The sequence below is a fragment of the Petromyzon marinus genome, chromosome 72, assembly GCF_048934315.1.
Source record: "Petromyzon marinus isolate PM22_M1 ecotype Great Lakes invasive population chromosome 72, UKy_Petmar_22M1.pri1.0, whole genome shotgun sequence".
Lineage (NCBI taxonomy): Eukaryota > Metazoa > Chordata > Hyperoartia > Petromyzontiformes > Petromyzontidae > Petromyzon > Petromyzon marinus.
Genome location: NC_133738.1, coordinates 7,305,240 through 7,323,210, shown reverse-complemented (window position 1 = coordinate 7,323,210; position 17,971 = coordinate 7,305,240). Strand labels below are relative to the sequence as shown.

Below are 17,971 nucleotides of genomic sequence, written 5' to 3'. Positions count from 1 at the left end.
GTCCACACCCGAGACAGCTTTTCTTAGAGCCTAGTCTCCACTGGTGTTGGACCAGAAGTTGATTGGTGTGGGCCAATCAATTTCAAGGACAATGCATATCATTATCAGAGTTGTCTCTTTTTGTTTGCATTTTTACTGCTTGTGTTGTGGTTATAGCAAACATGGTCCCTTGTATAAAGGTGTCAGATTTTGTGCCAGATAAAAGGGTAAAAACCTATTACTATATCTTGCTACTGGCAAAGGAGGTCTCAGTTAATATGTGATTGTTATAATTGTACTCTCCATTTTGCTTCGTTCTACTACAAAGTTTCAAGTATTTTTTTAATAGTTATAATTACTTTCAACGTATGATAATTATAAGAGAATTTCAATATAATATTCTGAACATCTGCAGTTTTATTTAGACGTTGAATATTTTTGAATTTCATGCTAAATTTCAGCTTTTCAACGCCTCCTTTTTAATAAATGTTTTCTCCTACGACATCAGAGTGCAGCGCCACATTAAATACGCACGACAATGTCAATAGTTTAAAGCGATTTGAAGCATATATATTTTTGGGGGGGGGCATAGCTTTGTGACGTCATATTTGGGGGGGTCTGACTTTTTGTGACGCCGTGTGACGATGGGGGTTCAAAAATTGGCCAAAATCGCGTGACGTCATTTATGGACGGTCCCTTACACCTGATAAAATAAACACAACTATAGCAACCAAAACAAATCGTTTAAAGAGTTGAATTTGTTACCATTAAGCCCGCTAAACATCGGGCCAACGTGGGGCGAACGTTACATTGAACGTTTTTGTTCCTGGGAGGTGCACCTCGGTGTCCCTTTCCGAAGTAAGAAGCAAGATCGCCGTGCGATGCGTGGATACTTCAGCCTCCCATTTAAGGCGGATAGGTCCCCTTAACAGGATGGACCGTGTCCCTTTAAGAAAGTGTGCAGGATCCCTTCAAGTAAAGACACCGGGGTTGCCTTGAAGAGAAGTGACCGTGTCTCTTTACGAAATGCGAGCGGGTCCCTTTAAGGTGAGGAAACAGATCCCTTTCAAGGTAAACACCGGGTTGCCTTTAAGAGAATTGGTCGTGTCGCTTTAACAGAAGTGACCGGGTCCCTTTAAGAGAAGGGAGCGGGTCCCTTTAAGAAAAGATACTGGTAATTTTAAAAGGGACTGGAACCCTTAAAGCGAATATATCGGATCCCTGTAACAGAATAAACTGGATCCCTTTAAGATAAGGGAGCCGATCCCTTTAAGAAAATTGACCTGAACCCTTGAAGAGAAGAGACTGGGTCCCCTTATAAGATTAAAAAAAATGTAGCGTGACCCTTTAAGAGAGAGAACGGCCGGGTCCCTTTAATGGGGAGGGGCCGGGTGCCCATTCGGGAAGAATCTGGTGCCTTTGAGAGACGTAAGGAACGGGTCCCTTTAAGAGAAGATACCGGGTCCCTTTAAGACAGGAAATGATCTCTTCCCTTTAGATTTTAGAAGATACGGGGCGCCTTTAAAATAATAAAGATATGAAATGACCGGGTCCCTTTAAGAGATGTGACCTGGGTGGTGTTCCTTTAAGAGGAGAGATGGGGGAGTGGTCCCTTCAAGAGGAGAGGTCCCTTTAAGAGTGGGTGGAGGGGGGAAGGGGAGTGGTCCTTTTGACATGATTGGGGAGGAGGTCCTTTTAAGAGGAAGGGAGCGTCTCCCTTTAAGAGGATTGGACTGAGCCGGTGTCCCTTTAAGAGGAGGGATTTGGGAGCAGTCCATTTAAGGGCATGATGGGGGTCCATTTAAGAGGCGGGACTCTGGGGCTAGGGTCCCTTTAAGAGGAAGGATGGGGGAGTGGTCTCTTAGACGAGGATTTTGGGGGGGTCCCTTTAAGAGGCGGGACTCTGGGTCTGGTGTCCCTTTAAGAGTAGGGATTTGGGAGTGGCCCCTTTATGAGGCGAGACCCGGATCCAGAGACCCGGTTCCGTAGTGTGGAGAAAACGCCGAGACGCAGCAGAGACATCGGGGCGTGAAGATCTCTCCCTCCTCGGCCGTCTTTGTCTTCCCGCGTATCACCCCCCCTCTCTCCTCCTCCTCCATCCCTCCCTCCCCCACAACCCATTTGTGTCCCCTGGAATCCTTTAATCTCGCCGCGGCCGTCTTTGTCTCTCCATCTCTTCTCCCACCTCTCCATCTCGTCTCTCTCTCTCATCTCGTCTCTCTCTCTCACCTCGTCTCTCTCTCACACCTCGTCTCTCTTACACCTCGTCTCTCTCTTACCTCGTCTCTCTCTCACCTCGTCTCTCTCCGCCCGCGATGTCGGGAGAGAATCGAGAGGAGCCCGAGGCGAAGCGAGCGCGGACGGAGGGGCCCCCGGTGAGAATCATCGTCAACATCAACAACATCATCGTCAACATCATCATCATCAACATCATCATCAACATCATCGTCGACATCAACAACATCAACACCATCATCAACAACATCGTCATTAACAACAACATCAACAACATCAACATCGTCAACATCATCAACAACATCAACACCATCAACAACATCAACACCATCAACAACATCAACACCATCATCATCAACATCATCGTCGACATCAACATCATCATCAACATCATCGTCGACATCAACATCATCATCAACAACATCGTCATCAACATCAACACCATCATCATGAACAACAACAACATCGTCATCATCAACATCAACAACATCGTCATCATCAACATCAACAACATCATCATCAGCTACATCGTCATCATCGTCAACATCAACATCGTCATCATCGTCAACATCGACATCAACAACATCATCAGCAGCTACATCATCGTCAACATCATCAACAACATCGTCAACATCATCAACATCATCAATACCATCATCAACATCCTCATCAACATCAACATAAGCTACATCATTGTCAACATCATCAACACCATCATCAACATCATCATCAGCTACATCATCGTCAACATCAACACCATCATCATCAACATCGTCATAAACATCAACACCATCAGCTACATCATCATCCACATCAACATCGTCATCAGCTATATCATCAACATGATCATCATCAGCTACATCATCAACATCATCATCAGCTACATCATCAGCAGGAGCTACATCATCGGCCACATCATCAGCAGCAGCATCGGCATCATCAGCATCGTCATCATCATCAGCTACATGATCGTTAGCATCAGCATCATCAAGATCGTCATCATCAGCTACATCAACATCCTCATCAGCTAAATCAGCATCAGCTACATCATCAGCTACATCATTATCAAGATCGTCATCAGCTTCATCGACATCGTCAACATCACCATCATGATCAGCTACATCACCACCAACATCATCATCACCACCACCAACATTACCACCAACATCATCACCACCAACATCATCACCACCATCATCACCACCAACACCATCATCACCACCAACACCATCATCACCACCAACATCATCATCACCACCAACACCATCATCACCACCACCAACATCATCATCATCACCACCAACAACATCATCATCATCATCACCACCAACAACATCATCATCATCATCACCACCAACAACATCATCATCACCACCAACATCATCATCACCATAATCATCGCCACCACCATCATCACCACCATCATCATCGCCACCATCATCGCCACCAATGTTATCGCCACCAACGTCATCGCCACCAACATCGCCACCAACATCATCATCACCACCAACACCATCACCACCAACACCATCATCATCACCAACATCATCACCACCAACATCATCACCACCACCAACATCATCATCATCACCACCACCAACATCATCACCACCACCAACATCATCACCACCACCAACATCACCACCAACACCATCATCATCACCAACATCATCACCACCAACATCATCACCACCACCAACATCATCATCATCACCACCACCAACATCATCACCACCACCAACATCATCACCACCACCAACATCATCACCACCAACATCATCATCACCACCAACATCATCACCAACATCATCACCATCATCACCACCAACATCATCACCAACATCATCACCATCATCACCACCAACATCATCACCACCATCATCAACATCATCACCAACATCATCATCACCAACATCATCATCACCAACATCATCATCACCAACATCATCATCACCAACATCATCATCACCAACATCATCATCATCACCAACATCATCTCCACCATCATCACCACCATCATCACCACCATCAATAACACCACCATCTTCACCTTCATCACCACCACCATCAACAACACCACCATCTTCACCTTCATCACCACCATCAACAACACCACCATCTTCACCATTATTACTACCATCAACAACACCACCATTTTCACCATTATCACTACCATCAACAACACCACCATCTTCACCATTATCACCACCATCAACAACACCACCATCTTCACCTTCATCACCACCATCAACAACACCACCATCTTCACCATCATCACTACCATCAACAACACCACCATCTTCACCATTACCACCACCATCAACAACACCACCATCTTCACCTTCATCACCACCATCAACAACACCACCATCTTCACCTTCATCACTACCATCAACAACACCACCATCTTCACCATTATCACCACCATCAACAACACCACCATCTTCACCTTCATCACCACCATCAACAACACCACCATCTTCACCATTATTACTACCATCAACAACACCACCATCTTCACCATTATCACTACCATCAACAACACCACCATCTTCACCATTATCACCACCATCAACAACACCACCATCTTCACCTTCATCACCACCATCAACAACACCACCATCTTCACCATCATCACTACCATCAACAACACCACCATCTTCACCATTACCACCACCATCAACAACACCACCATCTTCACCTTCATCACCACCATCAACAACACCACCATCTTCACCTTCATCACTACCATCAACAACACCACCATCTTCACCATTATCACCACCATCAACAACACCACCATCTTCACCTTCATCACCACCATCAACAACACCACAATCTTCACCTTCATCACCACCATCGCCACCACAATCTTCACCTTCATCACCACCGTCAACATTACCACCATCATCTTCACCATCATCACCAACATGAACATCGTCATAATCTTCACCTTCTTCACCATCATCATCACCACCACAATCAACAACATCACCATCTTCACCATCATCATCACCACCATCATCACCACCATCATCACCACCATCGTCACCACCATCGTCACCATCATCATCATCACCACCATCATCACCGCCATCATCATCATCAACACCATCGTCACCACCATCATCACCACCATCATCACCACCATCGTCACCACCATCGTCACCATCATCATCATCACCACCATCATCACCGCCATCATCATCATCAACACCATCGTCACCACCATCATTACCATCACTATCATCACCATGATCATCACCACCACCATCTTCAAAACCACCATCATCACCACTATCACCATCTTCATCACCATCTTCATCACCACCACCATCTTCATCACCACCACCATCTTCATCACCACCATCTTCATCACCACCACCATCTTCATCACCACCACCATCTTCATCACCACCACCATCTTCATCACCACCACCATCTTCATCACCACCACCATCTTCATCACCACCACCATCTTCATCACCACCATCTTCATCACCACCATCTTCATCACCACCACCATCTTCATCACCACCACCATCTTCATCACCACCACCATCTTCATCACCACCACCATCTTCATCTTCACCACCACCATCTTCATCTTCACCACCACCATCTTCATCTTCACCACCACCATCTTCACCTTCACCAACACCACCACAATCACCACCATCACAATCACCACCATCACAATCACCACCACCACAATCACCACCACCACAATCACCACCATTATCATCGTCACCACCATCTTCATCACCATCTTCATCATCACCACCACCATCATCTTCATCCTCACCACCACCATCTTCACCTTCACCACCAACACAATCATCATCACCACCATCATCACCATCACCACCATCATCACCATCACCACCACCACCACAATCATCATCACCACCATCATAACCATAATCACCACCACCACAATCACCACCACCACAATCACCACCACCACCATCTTCATCTTCACCACCATCTTCACCTTTAGCACCACCACAATCACCACCACCATATTCATCACCACCACCACCATCTTCATCACCACCACCATCTTCATCATCACCACCCCCACAATCACCACCACCATCTTCACCATCACCACCACCATCACCACCACAATCGCCACCACAATCACCACGACCACCGTCACCACCACCATCACGACCCATGCGTGAGTGTGTGTGTAACATGGTTAGAGACAAGAATGAGGATGAAGGCGCTTTCCTGGGTCTGCCCCTAGGCCTCAAATGGGTTAGCTGGTGTGGTGGTGTGCAGTAGTTAAATTAGGCCAACAAGACAAAGGCGGTCAGGCGTGGTGGTGCTGGTCACCCTCCCCCTCGTGTAGCCACAGTGCCGGCCATCAATAGGTGCTTGCGAACAGCACTTGCCCGTACAGCCCTGCTAGAGGCTACCTGGGGGAGCTTTGTGTGTGGTGTGGGTAGTACATAGACACTGCTGCTACTCGCTACTAACAGCACTTCACTTGCCCCTAGAGCCCTGCTAGAGGCTACCTGGGGTAGCTTTGTCTGTGTGTGGTGTGTGTAGTACGTAGACACTGCTGATACTACTCGCTACTAACAGCACTTGCCCCTACAGCCCTACTAGAGGCTACCTGGGGGAGCTTTCTGTGTGGTGTGTGTAGTACATAGACACTGCTGCTGCTACTCGCTAGCTAACAGCACTTGCCCCCGACAGTTTGTTAAAGGCTATCCGGGGTAGGGGGGGGGTATTTGTCTTTGTTGTGAGTGGATAAGTGGGCGAGTTGGTGCTTTGTTGTGAGATGTTGTGTTGGCGGCAGCGGTGGTGGGTGAAGCGGTCAAAGTGTCTGGTCAGACCCGAGTCCTCAGCGTAGGAGGGGATAAATCGGCGTTGAGATATTCACAGGGGAACGGCAGGCAATCAACGTTGAGTAGCGAGAGAAGAGTGAGTGATCACCCACCGTAGGTATGCGCTAGAGGTCTCGAAGGGACGGCACGTGGAAAGTCTCGGCGAGTCTGTGGGTCTCTGTCCATCTGTGGGTCTCTGTGGGAGACGATGATTCGTGAGAGTCTGTAGGTCTCTGTGTGAGTCTATGGAAGGATGCCCTTCAAGAGAGGTGACCACACAGACTGTAACAACTACAAGGACATCTCTCTCATCAGTGTGCCAGGAAAGGTCCTGGCAAAGATTATTCAACATCGCCTTGCCAGGCGCGCTGAGGAGAGGCTTGTGGAGTCCCAATGTGGTTTCAGGCCAAGGCGGTCCTGCACAGATGCCAGATTTTCTATCCGTCTGCTACAGCAGAGGTGTAGGGAATTCCAACAGGATCTGGTTTATTAACCTGGTCAAGGCCTATGATACCATCAATAGGCCCGAGCTCTGGGTTGTTCTTAGTGCTTTCGGAGTCCCTGCAGCTCTGCTCATGATCATTAGAGCCTCAGGATGTTGGGCAGGCCCCAGTAAAACTACGTGGCTTGGAGTCGGAGCCATTCCCTGTTCATCATGGGGTGCGACAGGGATGTCCTCTGGCTTCCATATTATTTAACATCTATTTCGACCACGTAGTTAGTGAAGCCTTTTATGGCTGTACTGGAGGAATCTCCATCTGGAACTGATACAATAAGAGGCTGATTGATCCCCGGGTGTGGTCAAAGGATGGCTCCCTATTGCTCAACCATGTTACGTATGCCGATGATCTGGTAATTGCTGCTACCTCAGAGAAGGAGTTTGAGGTGCTGTTGCTGAACCTGGAGCGTGCCACTAATAGGTGGGGCCTTACCATCAGCCCCACCAAAATTAAGCACCTGCCTGGGTATTTTGTGCTATCAAACACTCCACCCCTCATCTCTCCATTGGTGATGGGGCAGTTGTAGAGAAGGTGGAGAGTTTTCCATACCTGGGTAGTGTGCCTATGACCAGCTCCAGTTTGACAGCAGAGGTCTCACTCCAAATCAGTCGGGCAGCAATATCTTTTCATCGGCTGCATAACGCTGTGTGGAAGCTACCTGGTCTGTCACTCCACATTAAGCTTCGGATCTTCTCGGCCACGGTCATTTCCTCCCTTCTCTACGGTTGGGAAACATGGACCTCCCTAATGGAACATCTTCATCAGATAGATGCATTTAGGCTGGCCTGCCTACGATTCATTCTGGGTTTAACCAGGTTGGATTGTGTGAGGAGCTCACAAATCCTTGAAAGATCTGGACAAAGTCCCATCGGTGAGCTCCTCCGGCAGGCAAGGCTGCGTTGGCTGGGTCCTGTCACCCACATTCCTAAATAGCTTTTGTTCGACCGGATAGACGAGGCTAAACGGGCGTGGCACGAGCTAGAGAAGAGATGGAGTGATGTGGTACAAGATGATATGGAGCTGAGTGGACTTTCCGATGACTGGTAACCAGCGGTGTCACGATCAGCCTCTGTGGAGGAGGCTCGTGAAGGATGTCACTTGGCAGTTGGAGGCAGTCTCCCTTCAGTAACAACAGTGGGCAGAGGAGCGACGCTCACAACAACGAGCGGAGCGCCGGGCGGCTAAAACACAGCAAATTGGCACAGTAGGGGGCACATTTGGTGGTGCATCTGCCAGTCATCTCAGTCGGTCAACCCATGGCACCTGGGACTGTCCTGTGACCTCCTGCCAGCGGGTGTTTGCCTTAAAGTGTACATAGCCTGGCACAAGCACCGTAGTAACATCACTGCCACCTAGTGGCAAATGGCAGTTGTTGTTGGGTCTGTATGAGTCTGTGGGTCTCTGTGTGAGTCTATGGGTCTGTGTGAGTGTTTAGGTCTCTGTGTGTGTCTGCGAGTCTGTTGTGGGTCTGTGTGTGCATCTGTTGGCCCTCTGTGTGCATCTATGCATCTGTGTGAGTCTGTGGGTCTTTGTGTGTGCAACCAGCACTTGCCACAACAGTTATTTTGATGCTATACAGGGGGCGGCGGGGGGCGGTCTTAATGTCGTTTTTGAGTGTCTGGGCTGATGATGACCCATTTTGCCGTGAAGGTTTGAAGAGTCGATCCGGAACCTGATGGGACATGGGTCAAGTTGGCAGCTGCAATGGCCACACTGGGTGACTTACCCCATACCTCTGAGCTTTTTTTAAATTTCAAACGATAAACATGGTTTCTTAATTCATTTAACAGGTGTAAGGCCCTCTTTTCTCTATGGTTGCGAGACATGGAGACCTTGAAAGGAACATCTCCCCCCGGTTTGAAACATTCAGGCTGGTATCGACCTACAATCCATCCTGGGTTTAACCGAACTGGAGTGCAGTGTGAGGACTTCGCAGACCTTGAAAGCGCTGGTACACCGTCCCATCAGTGAGTTCCTCTGGCAGGCGAGGCTGTGTTGGCTGGGTCATGTTTACCAGCAATGCCCAGCCACCGCATACCCAGGCAGCTTCTGTTTGGCCAGATTCAGGGGGCTAAATGGGCACGGCATGGCCTAGAGAAGGGATGGAGCTGATGCGGTACAAGACGATGTGGAGTTGAAGTGACTTGCCGATGACCGGTACCAGTGGTGTCAAGTTCAGCCTCCATGGAGGAGGCTCACGAAGGACGCTGCTACTGGGCAGTTGGAGGCAGTCGCCCTCCAGCAACAACAAACAGGACAGCGGAGCGACGATCGTAACAACGAGCGGAGCGCCGGGCGGCTAAAACACCGCAAGTTGGCACAGTAGAGGAGGTGCTAGGCGGCGCATCTGCCCAGCCATCTCAGTCGGTCAACCCCATGGCCACCCGCAGGGTCTGTTCCATGACATTGCCGGCGACGAGCATTGTACACTTCACGTGAGGAGCCCCAAAGTGCACCTGGCCTGGCACAAGCGCCGGTGTGATGTCAGGGCCACTTAGTGGGCCAACATTTGGCTGTTGCGTATATTGGAATTGGAGTACGCACATTTGTGGACCCCCGTTTATGGGATAATGCCGCGCTTTGTTCCTTAGTCCTTTCTGTTGACACTCGCGGGGCAATTTGGGGGAATAACGTCACCCGGAATGTGACGTACATGCGTCCACCCCATGCCTGGCATCGTGATACACCCATGCCTGGCATCGCGATACACCCATGGTATACCTGTCAACCCATACGGTTTACCCATATTCTTGTACAGGGAAATTGAGTAAAAAAAAATTCATTTGTTTGCATTTCTCCCCTCATGATGGGATTTTGTAGGATGAACGATGGGATTTATAAGTGGCACGGGGGTGACCAATGAGGTCTGAATTGGTCTCTAATAAGGTAAGGCATTGATAATGGATTGACAGGTTTGTAGTGGTGAGTGTACTAGCAGTGAGTGTACTAGCAGTGATTGTCTATTTGTTTGTGTTTCTCACTTGTGTTGGGACTTTGTAGGATGAACGTTGGGATTTAGAAGTGGCATGGGGGTGACCAATAAGGTCTGAATTGGTCTCTAATAATGTAGGGAACTGATCAGGGGTTGACAGGTTTGCAGTGGCATTTCCCGCAGCCAGTGCGGTAACTTGGTCCGCTACACCGTGCAGCATCTAACCGCACGTGCACAAACGCCCTCTTCCCCTTGGTGTCAACAACGCAACTCCAGCGTAGCGACTAACACTGTAGGTTTAAATAATACCGTATTTCTTTATTTTTCTTTCATTGGAAGTATATTCGAGTTTACATTATTTTCTAATTTTAAGTATTGTGTGTGTACATGTATTGAATTGATTTCGGCTAGGATAATGTAGGCAATTATGTCTACGACTGCGAGTTGAATTACCTAACCCCCCCCCCCCTCCTTCATTATTTCTTACGGGAAAATTGCTTTTGACGAGGCGATTTCGAGATATGCGTGCTGTTCCAGGAACGCATCCATCGTGTATGTCAAAGATTGCATCTATTTATTTATACTTGAGGAGTCCGATGAGCTATGAAGCTCTTTCACAGATGTCCAGTAGTCAGGGCCGTATTATCCAGTAGGCCACCGTGGCAGGCACTGCCTAGGGCCTGCACACCCACCCAATCACCCAGCTACCCACTCATTCACCCACCCACTCATCTTTCAGCCACCCACTCACTCATTCACCCACCCAATCACCCAGCTACCCACTCATCTTTCACCCACCCACTCATTAATTAACTCATTCACCCACCCACTCATTCACCCACCCACTCATCTTTCACCCACCCATTCATTCACCCACTTACTCATTCACCCACCCACTCATATTTCACCCACCCACTCATTCACCCACCCACTCATTCACCCACCCACTCATCTTTCACCCACTCATTCACCCACCCACTCACTCATTCACCCACCCACTCATTCACCCACTCACCCACTCATCTTTCATCCACTCACTCATTCATTCACCCACTCATTCATTCACCCACTCATTCACCCACTCATTCACCCACTCACTCATTCACCCACCCACTCATTTACCCACCCACTCATTCACCCACCCACTCATCTTTGACCCACTCACTCATTCATTCACCCACGCATTAATTCACCCACCCACTCATTCACCCACCCACTCACTCGTTCACCCACTCACTCATTCACCCACTCATTCACCCACTCATTCACCCACCCACTCACCCAATCACCCAGCTACCCACTCATTCATTCACCCAACCACTCATTCATTCACCCACCCACTCATTCATTCACCCACCCACTCATTCACTCACCCACCCACTCATCTTTCACCCACTCATTCATTCACCCACTCATTCACTCACCCACTCATTCACCCACCCACTCATTCACCCACCCACTCATTCACCCACCCACTCATTCACCCACCCACTCATTCACCCACCCACTCACTCATTCACCCACTCACTCATTCACCCACTCACTCATTCACCCACTCATTCACCCATCCACTCTTCACCCACTCACTCATTCACCCACCCACCCTTCACCCACTCACTCATTCATTCACCCACTCACTCATTCACCCACTCATTCACCCACCCACTCACCCAGCTACCCACTCACTCATTCACCCACTCACTCATTCACCCACTCACTCATTCACCCACTCACTCATTCACCCACTCACTCATTCACCCACTCACTCTTCACCCATTCACTCATTCATTCACCCACTCATTCACCCACCCACTCATTCACCCACCCACTCATTCACCCACCCACTCATTCACCCACTCACTCATTCACCCACCCACTCACTCATTCACCCACTCACTCATTCACCCACTCACTCATTCACCCACCCTCTCTTCACCCACTCATTCATTCACCCACTCACTCATTCACCCACCCACTCACCCAATCACCCAGCTACCCAATCACCCAGCTACCCACTCACTCATTCACCCACTCACTCATTCACCCACTCTTCACCCATTCACTCATTCATTCACCCACTCATTCATTCACCCACTCACTCATTCGCCCACTCACTCATTCACCCACCCACCCACTCACCCAATCACCCAGCTACCCACTCATTAATTCACCCACCCACCGACCCACTCGCCCAATTCACCAAGGCTGTATTATCTAATAGGCCACAGTAGTGGGTACTGTGCCTAGGACCTACGGAAACTAAAGGGCCCTACGGTAAACACGTTGAGCATGTTTTTTTGTTCGTACGATAAAAAATATAACCAAGGTCCTGGGCCTCCCCTAGCGTCGACTCAGCCTCAAACGAGTAACTGGTGTGGTGTGTGAACATCGCCACTGGGGAGACAAAGGCGGCCGCGCATGCGGACGAAGCCGTGTAGTCAGGCTAGTATATTTATATACCAAGGATAGTGCACGGTGTAAATATAAATTGACAGAGTGGCATCAATGTTTTTTTCAACGGTTTTACTTGATTCCTCTGTTTGTCGTGGTCAAATCTTGTAATCAAAATTTCGTCCACTTCCCGTTGTCCAATCAACTCCACATTTTGTCCACGCACTCAGATCTGGTGACAATGCATGCCTGTATCAAAATCGGCATAAATTAATCAATTAATTCGCTACTTTTAAGCAATTTACATTTTGTATGGATGCCTTATGTATTGTGTAGGTCAAAAAAGCCTAAACTGTGGAATCGGCTCGCACAAAACGCAGGCGCCACTGACGTACTTCTCGACCCGTGAGTTAAACAAAGTTGTTAATAAAACCGTTGTTTAAAAAAAAAAAAAACTTTTTTTAAAGGAGTTTATTTTTCCATGAGGTGGGAGAGAAATTGAACACCTGAGATTAACTTTTCAATAATTTTTTTCAACACAAAAATAAACATTTCAAAATACTGAACTAAGAATAGGTTCATATATTCTTTCTGGAAACAAAACAGGTGTTAAGGTATAATCATAGTTTTTTACCCTTTCTGGCAATAAAACAGGTGTTAAATTGTTAAAACACCAACATATATTACACGTAGGCTTTCGCGACCAATATTAATCATAATAAAGGTTTTTTGGGTTAGATCGCGTCAGTATAAATTGTGTCGAAACTCTCCACCACCCGACACGGGCAATCGGCAAGGGATTTGTCACGTAAACAAAACGCCAAATAGTTCACTGCTTCAGCCCACCGGCATGTTGAAGAGTGAATCCACAACATCGGCAAATCGCCCGATGATGCTGGATGTAATTACCTGCGAAACGTCGTACTCGGATTGTAAATCCAGATTGGAAGCTTTCGTGACTGCAGGGATCCATACTCTTTGGTTCTTTTGGTAAAGTCGCTTAGGTATAAAATAACAAGAACCTTGATTCGGCCCTGGCTGCGCCAGAGGTATTTTTCATCTGGTGCAGATGCTAATGGGAGGCTGACCGATGTCTGCTGGGTACAGTCAAGGGATATGGCTCCCTTATGTTACGCGACGTCTTGTCCAGCGGCTTTGACGAAGTACTGACGCGCGAGAAACAAGCGGCGTGACGGCCGCAGTAGTAGCGGTGACATTGGGCGGCATTAACCAACTTGGAAATTGATCACTGAAGGCCTACAACAACCTTCATCTGGCCCTGTCCAACGTGTGTGTGTGTGGGAGAAGCGGTTAGCGCAATGCGTTATGAACCTGGCGACCCGGATTCTCTTCCAGCTCGCAGCCAACCCAACATCAGTGACGATTTTATCTGCACTGGCCCTGGGCCTCCCCTAAGGTCGACTCGGCCTCAATTGAGCACCTGGTAGCGGTGTGTAAACATCCCCACTTAGGGAGGCAAAGGAGGCCGGGCGTGGTTGCTGGCCACGCACCCCCTCGTGTGTTGTGCCAGCCTTCGTAGGTGCTCGCTAACAGCACTCGCCCCCCCACAGTCTGTTATAGGCTCTACTGGGGCGTGGATAGTTGTCATTGTGTCTTTGGGGAGCAGTGGCGGAGCGGTTGAATTCGACTCTTCAACTCCGGGGGCAACGTCGGTGGTCGAGTTGGTATCTGAAGCGTTCCCGACGCCTCCTCCTCCGCCTGCCCCCCAGGTCCACATTAAGCGGTCACCTTCACTCTTCCCACTTTGCACTCAGAACTCGCTGATTGTTACCGCTAACTCACCCACGACCCCACCTTAATCCCCTCCCGCCCCCTCATATCTCCCATATTATCATTATACCGCTATCCCTCATTAACCCTCATTCATTCAATATATTCATCATCCTTGACTGTCAGAACAATAATTATTCACATTGTAAGCTATCTCGCATTAATCCCCATTCATTCCTTTCGTCATCATTTACCGTCAAATTAATAATAATTCTCATTGTAAGACTATAACTCATTAACTCCCATTCATTCAATTCATCTTTTGCTATTGGAATAATAATTCTCATTACAAGGCTATCACTCATTAACCCCCATTCATTCAATTCATCATCATATACTGTCAGATTAATAATGATTATCATTATACTGCTATAACCCGTTATTCCCATTCATTCGAGCCATTCACCATCATTTACAGTCAGAATAATTATTCTCATTTGGCTATAACTCATTAACCCCATTCGTTAATTCCATCTGTTCATCGTCATTTACTGTCAGATTAATAATAATTCTCATTATGCTGCTATAACTCATTAACCCCATTAATTCATTCGATCTGTTGACCATTATCATTTACTGTCATCAATTTTGTTTTCACCGTTATCACGCATCGCAGATTTGCCACCCAAAGCTTCCTCTCATCTATTTCATTCCCCGCTCATCTCCACCACGACATTGGAGTGTTATACACCTTATCAACGCTGTGTAAAGCGCCTCGGATAAGGCGCTGCATAAATCCGTTCAAGATAAGATGAGGTCGGCTTTGAAAGCCTCGAGTGAGTTCGTGGTGCGGCCCGTGCCAAACGTGTGAGCATTGACGACGGGCAGACGAAGGTGGCCGGGCTGGCGTGGTTTGTGCTGCCCGCCTGCCCCGTGGTGTCCCACAGTGCCGGCCTGCATCGGTGCTCTCCAACAGCACTTGATGCTCCAACAGTCTGTTAAGATCTCGATTTGAAGTCTTCGTGACTGCAGGGATCCATACTCTGGTTCTTTCGGTGAAGTCCACGTAGGTAGAAAATGAAAAGTAAAATACATTTTTTTCGATACAGTCACATAGGTATGAGAAAATTAAATAAATGTATTTTATTTTAAATACATTTCTTTTATTTATTTTTTCGGTAAAGTCACGTAGGTATAAAAATAAAATCAATTTATTTTACTTAAAATAAATAAAAATACAAATAAAATAAATTAATTTTTGGTTTTCATGTATAAAGATCAAATAATTTTATTTTTAATTTTCGGTGAAGTCATCACGTAGGTATAAAAATGTAATGAATTAAATCACGACGTTACGGGCGCAACACAAGCGTCCGTCATCAGGCGGGACAACCACAGCAAATAAACAATTGCTGAAGTGGGCAAAAGGGGCTGCCATAACAAGAAGCTATATAGGTAAGAGAGGGGGAAAGGAGCCAGGGAGGAGAGATAGGGGGGGTGTGGGGTAGGGGCAGTGGAGCGCTGCCAAGTGAGGCGCTACTAGAAGTCTATTCTTGGTTCTTTCGGTAAAGTCACGCAGAAGGGAAATAATAAAATAATAAAAAATAACAATAAAATTATCATCACGTTTCCATTGCAATACCAAGCAGTCGTCATCGGGTGTGAAAACCACAGCAAGAAACATTTTTTTTATTGAAGAAAGTGGCGTTTTTTTTCTTTACGTGAATCCCTGCAATCACAAAAGCTTGAAAGAGAAATTTATTAGAAGTCTGTTAAGAGGCTACACCGGAGTGGGGGGGGGGGAGTGTGGGGGGGTCGAGGATCTTTGTGAGTGGTGGCGCAACAGTTAGCGCAGTGCACCGCAGCTGGCGTGAGAGTTCCCGAGGTCGATTCCCGTCTCGCCGCTCAGCGGTGGCCTTCCCCGAGGTCAAATCGACGTGAAATGACGACCTGGTGCGCTGTGGGTGGTGGTGGTTGTAGCAGCAGTAAACATCTAGCGCTGGGGAGAGACAAAGGCGGCTGGGTGTGCCGTGGCAGTGCTGGCCACCGCACCCACCCCACCTATCGTGTGCCACGGTGCCGGCCTTCATAGGGTGCTGCTGCTACTGCTGGCTACGACTAACGGCCACTTGCCCCCCCAAACCATCTGTTAGAGGCTACACGGAGGACCTTTGTCTTTGTGTGCAGCAGTGAGTGCCACGGATCTTTGTGGCTGAGGCCCGAGGTTCTGTTCCCGCCCGCGGCCACTGTGACCCAGTGACGGCGGTCATCTGAACCGGTCCTGGGCCTCCCCCCGAGGTCGACTCGGCCTCAAATGCGTTACTTGGTGCGGATGTGGTGCGGAGTAAAACGTCGCCACCGGGGAGACAAAGGCTACACGTGGTGGGGGGGGGGGGGAGGACCTGCGTCTCCGCAAAGAGACCCACATACTGGCACAGAGACCCACAGACTGGCACAGAGACCCACAGACTGGCACAGACACACACAGACTGGCACAGACCCACACAGACTGGCACAGACCCACACAGACTGGCACAGACACAGACTGGCACAGACCCACACAGACTGGCACAGACACACAGACTGGCACAGACCCACACAGACTGGCACAGACACACAGACTGGCACAGACCCACACAGACTGGCACAGACACACACAGACTGGCACAGAGACCCACAGACTTCCACAGACACACACAGACTGGCACAGACACACACAGACTGGCACAGAGACCCACAGACTGGCACAGAGACCCACAGCCTGGCACAGAGACACACAGACTGGCACAGAGACACACAGACTGGCACAGAGACACACAGACTGGCACAGACACACACAGACTGGCACAGACACACACAGACTGGCACAGACACACACAGACTGGCACAGAGACCCACAGACTGGCACAGAGACCAACAGACTGGCACAGAGACCAACAGACACGCACAGAGACCAACAGACACGCACAGTGACCAACAGACACGCACAGAGACCAACAGACACGCACAGAGACCAACAGACACGCACAGAGACCAACAGACACGCACAGTGACCAACAGACACGCACAGTGACCAACAGACACGCACAGTGACCAACAGGCACGCACAAAGACCAACAGGCACGCACAAAGACCAACAGACACGCACAGAGACCAACAGACACGCACAGAGACCAACAGACACGCACAGAGACCAACAGACACGCACAGAGACCAACAGACACGCACAGAGACCAACAGACACGCACAGAGACCAACACACACAGAGACCAACAGACACGCACAGAGACCAACACACACACAGACCAACAGACACACACAGAGACCAACACACACAGACCAACAGACACGCACAGAGACCAACA

The 17,971-nt window shown here is 48.5% G+C and overlaps 1 protein-coding gene across 1 annotated transcript in view; it reads left to right on the top strand.

The window, feature by feature from the left end:
• Nucleotides 1-1,879: 1,879 nt before the first annotated feature.
• Nucleotides 1,880-17,971, top strand: part of LOC142906939 (RNA binding protein fox-1 homolog 2-like) — a 73,008-nt gene continuing 56,916 nt past the window's right edge. Inside the window, exon 1 of the mRNA XM_076055733.1 lies at nt 1,880-2,354. Coding sequence (XP_075911848.1) covers nt 2,295-2,354 — 60 coding nt within the window. The 5' untranslated portion in view covers nt 1,880-2,294. The remainder of the gene's footprint in view (nt 2,355-17,971) is intronic.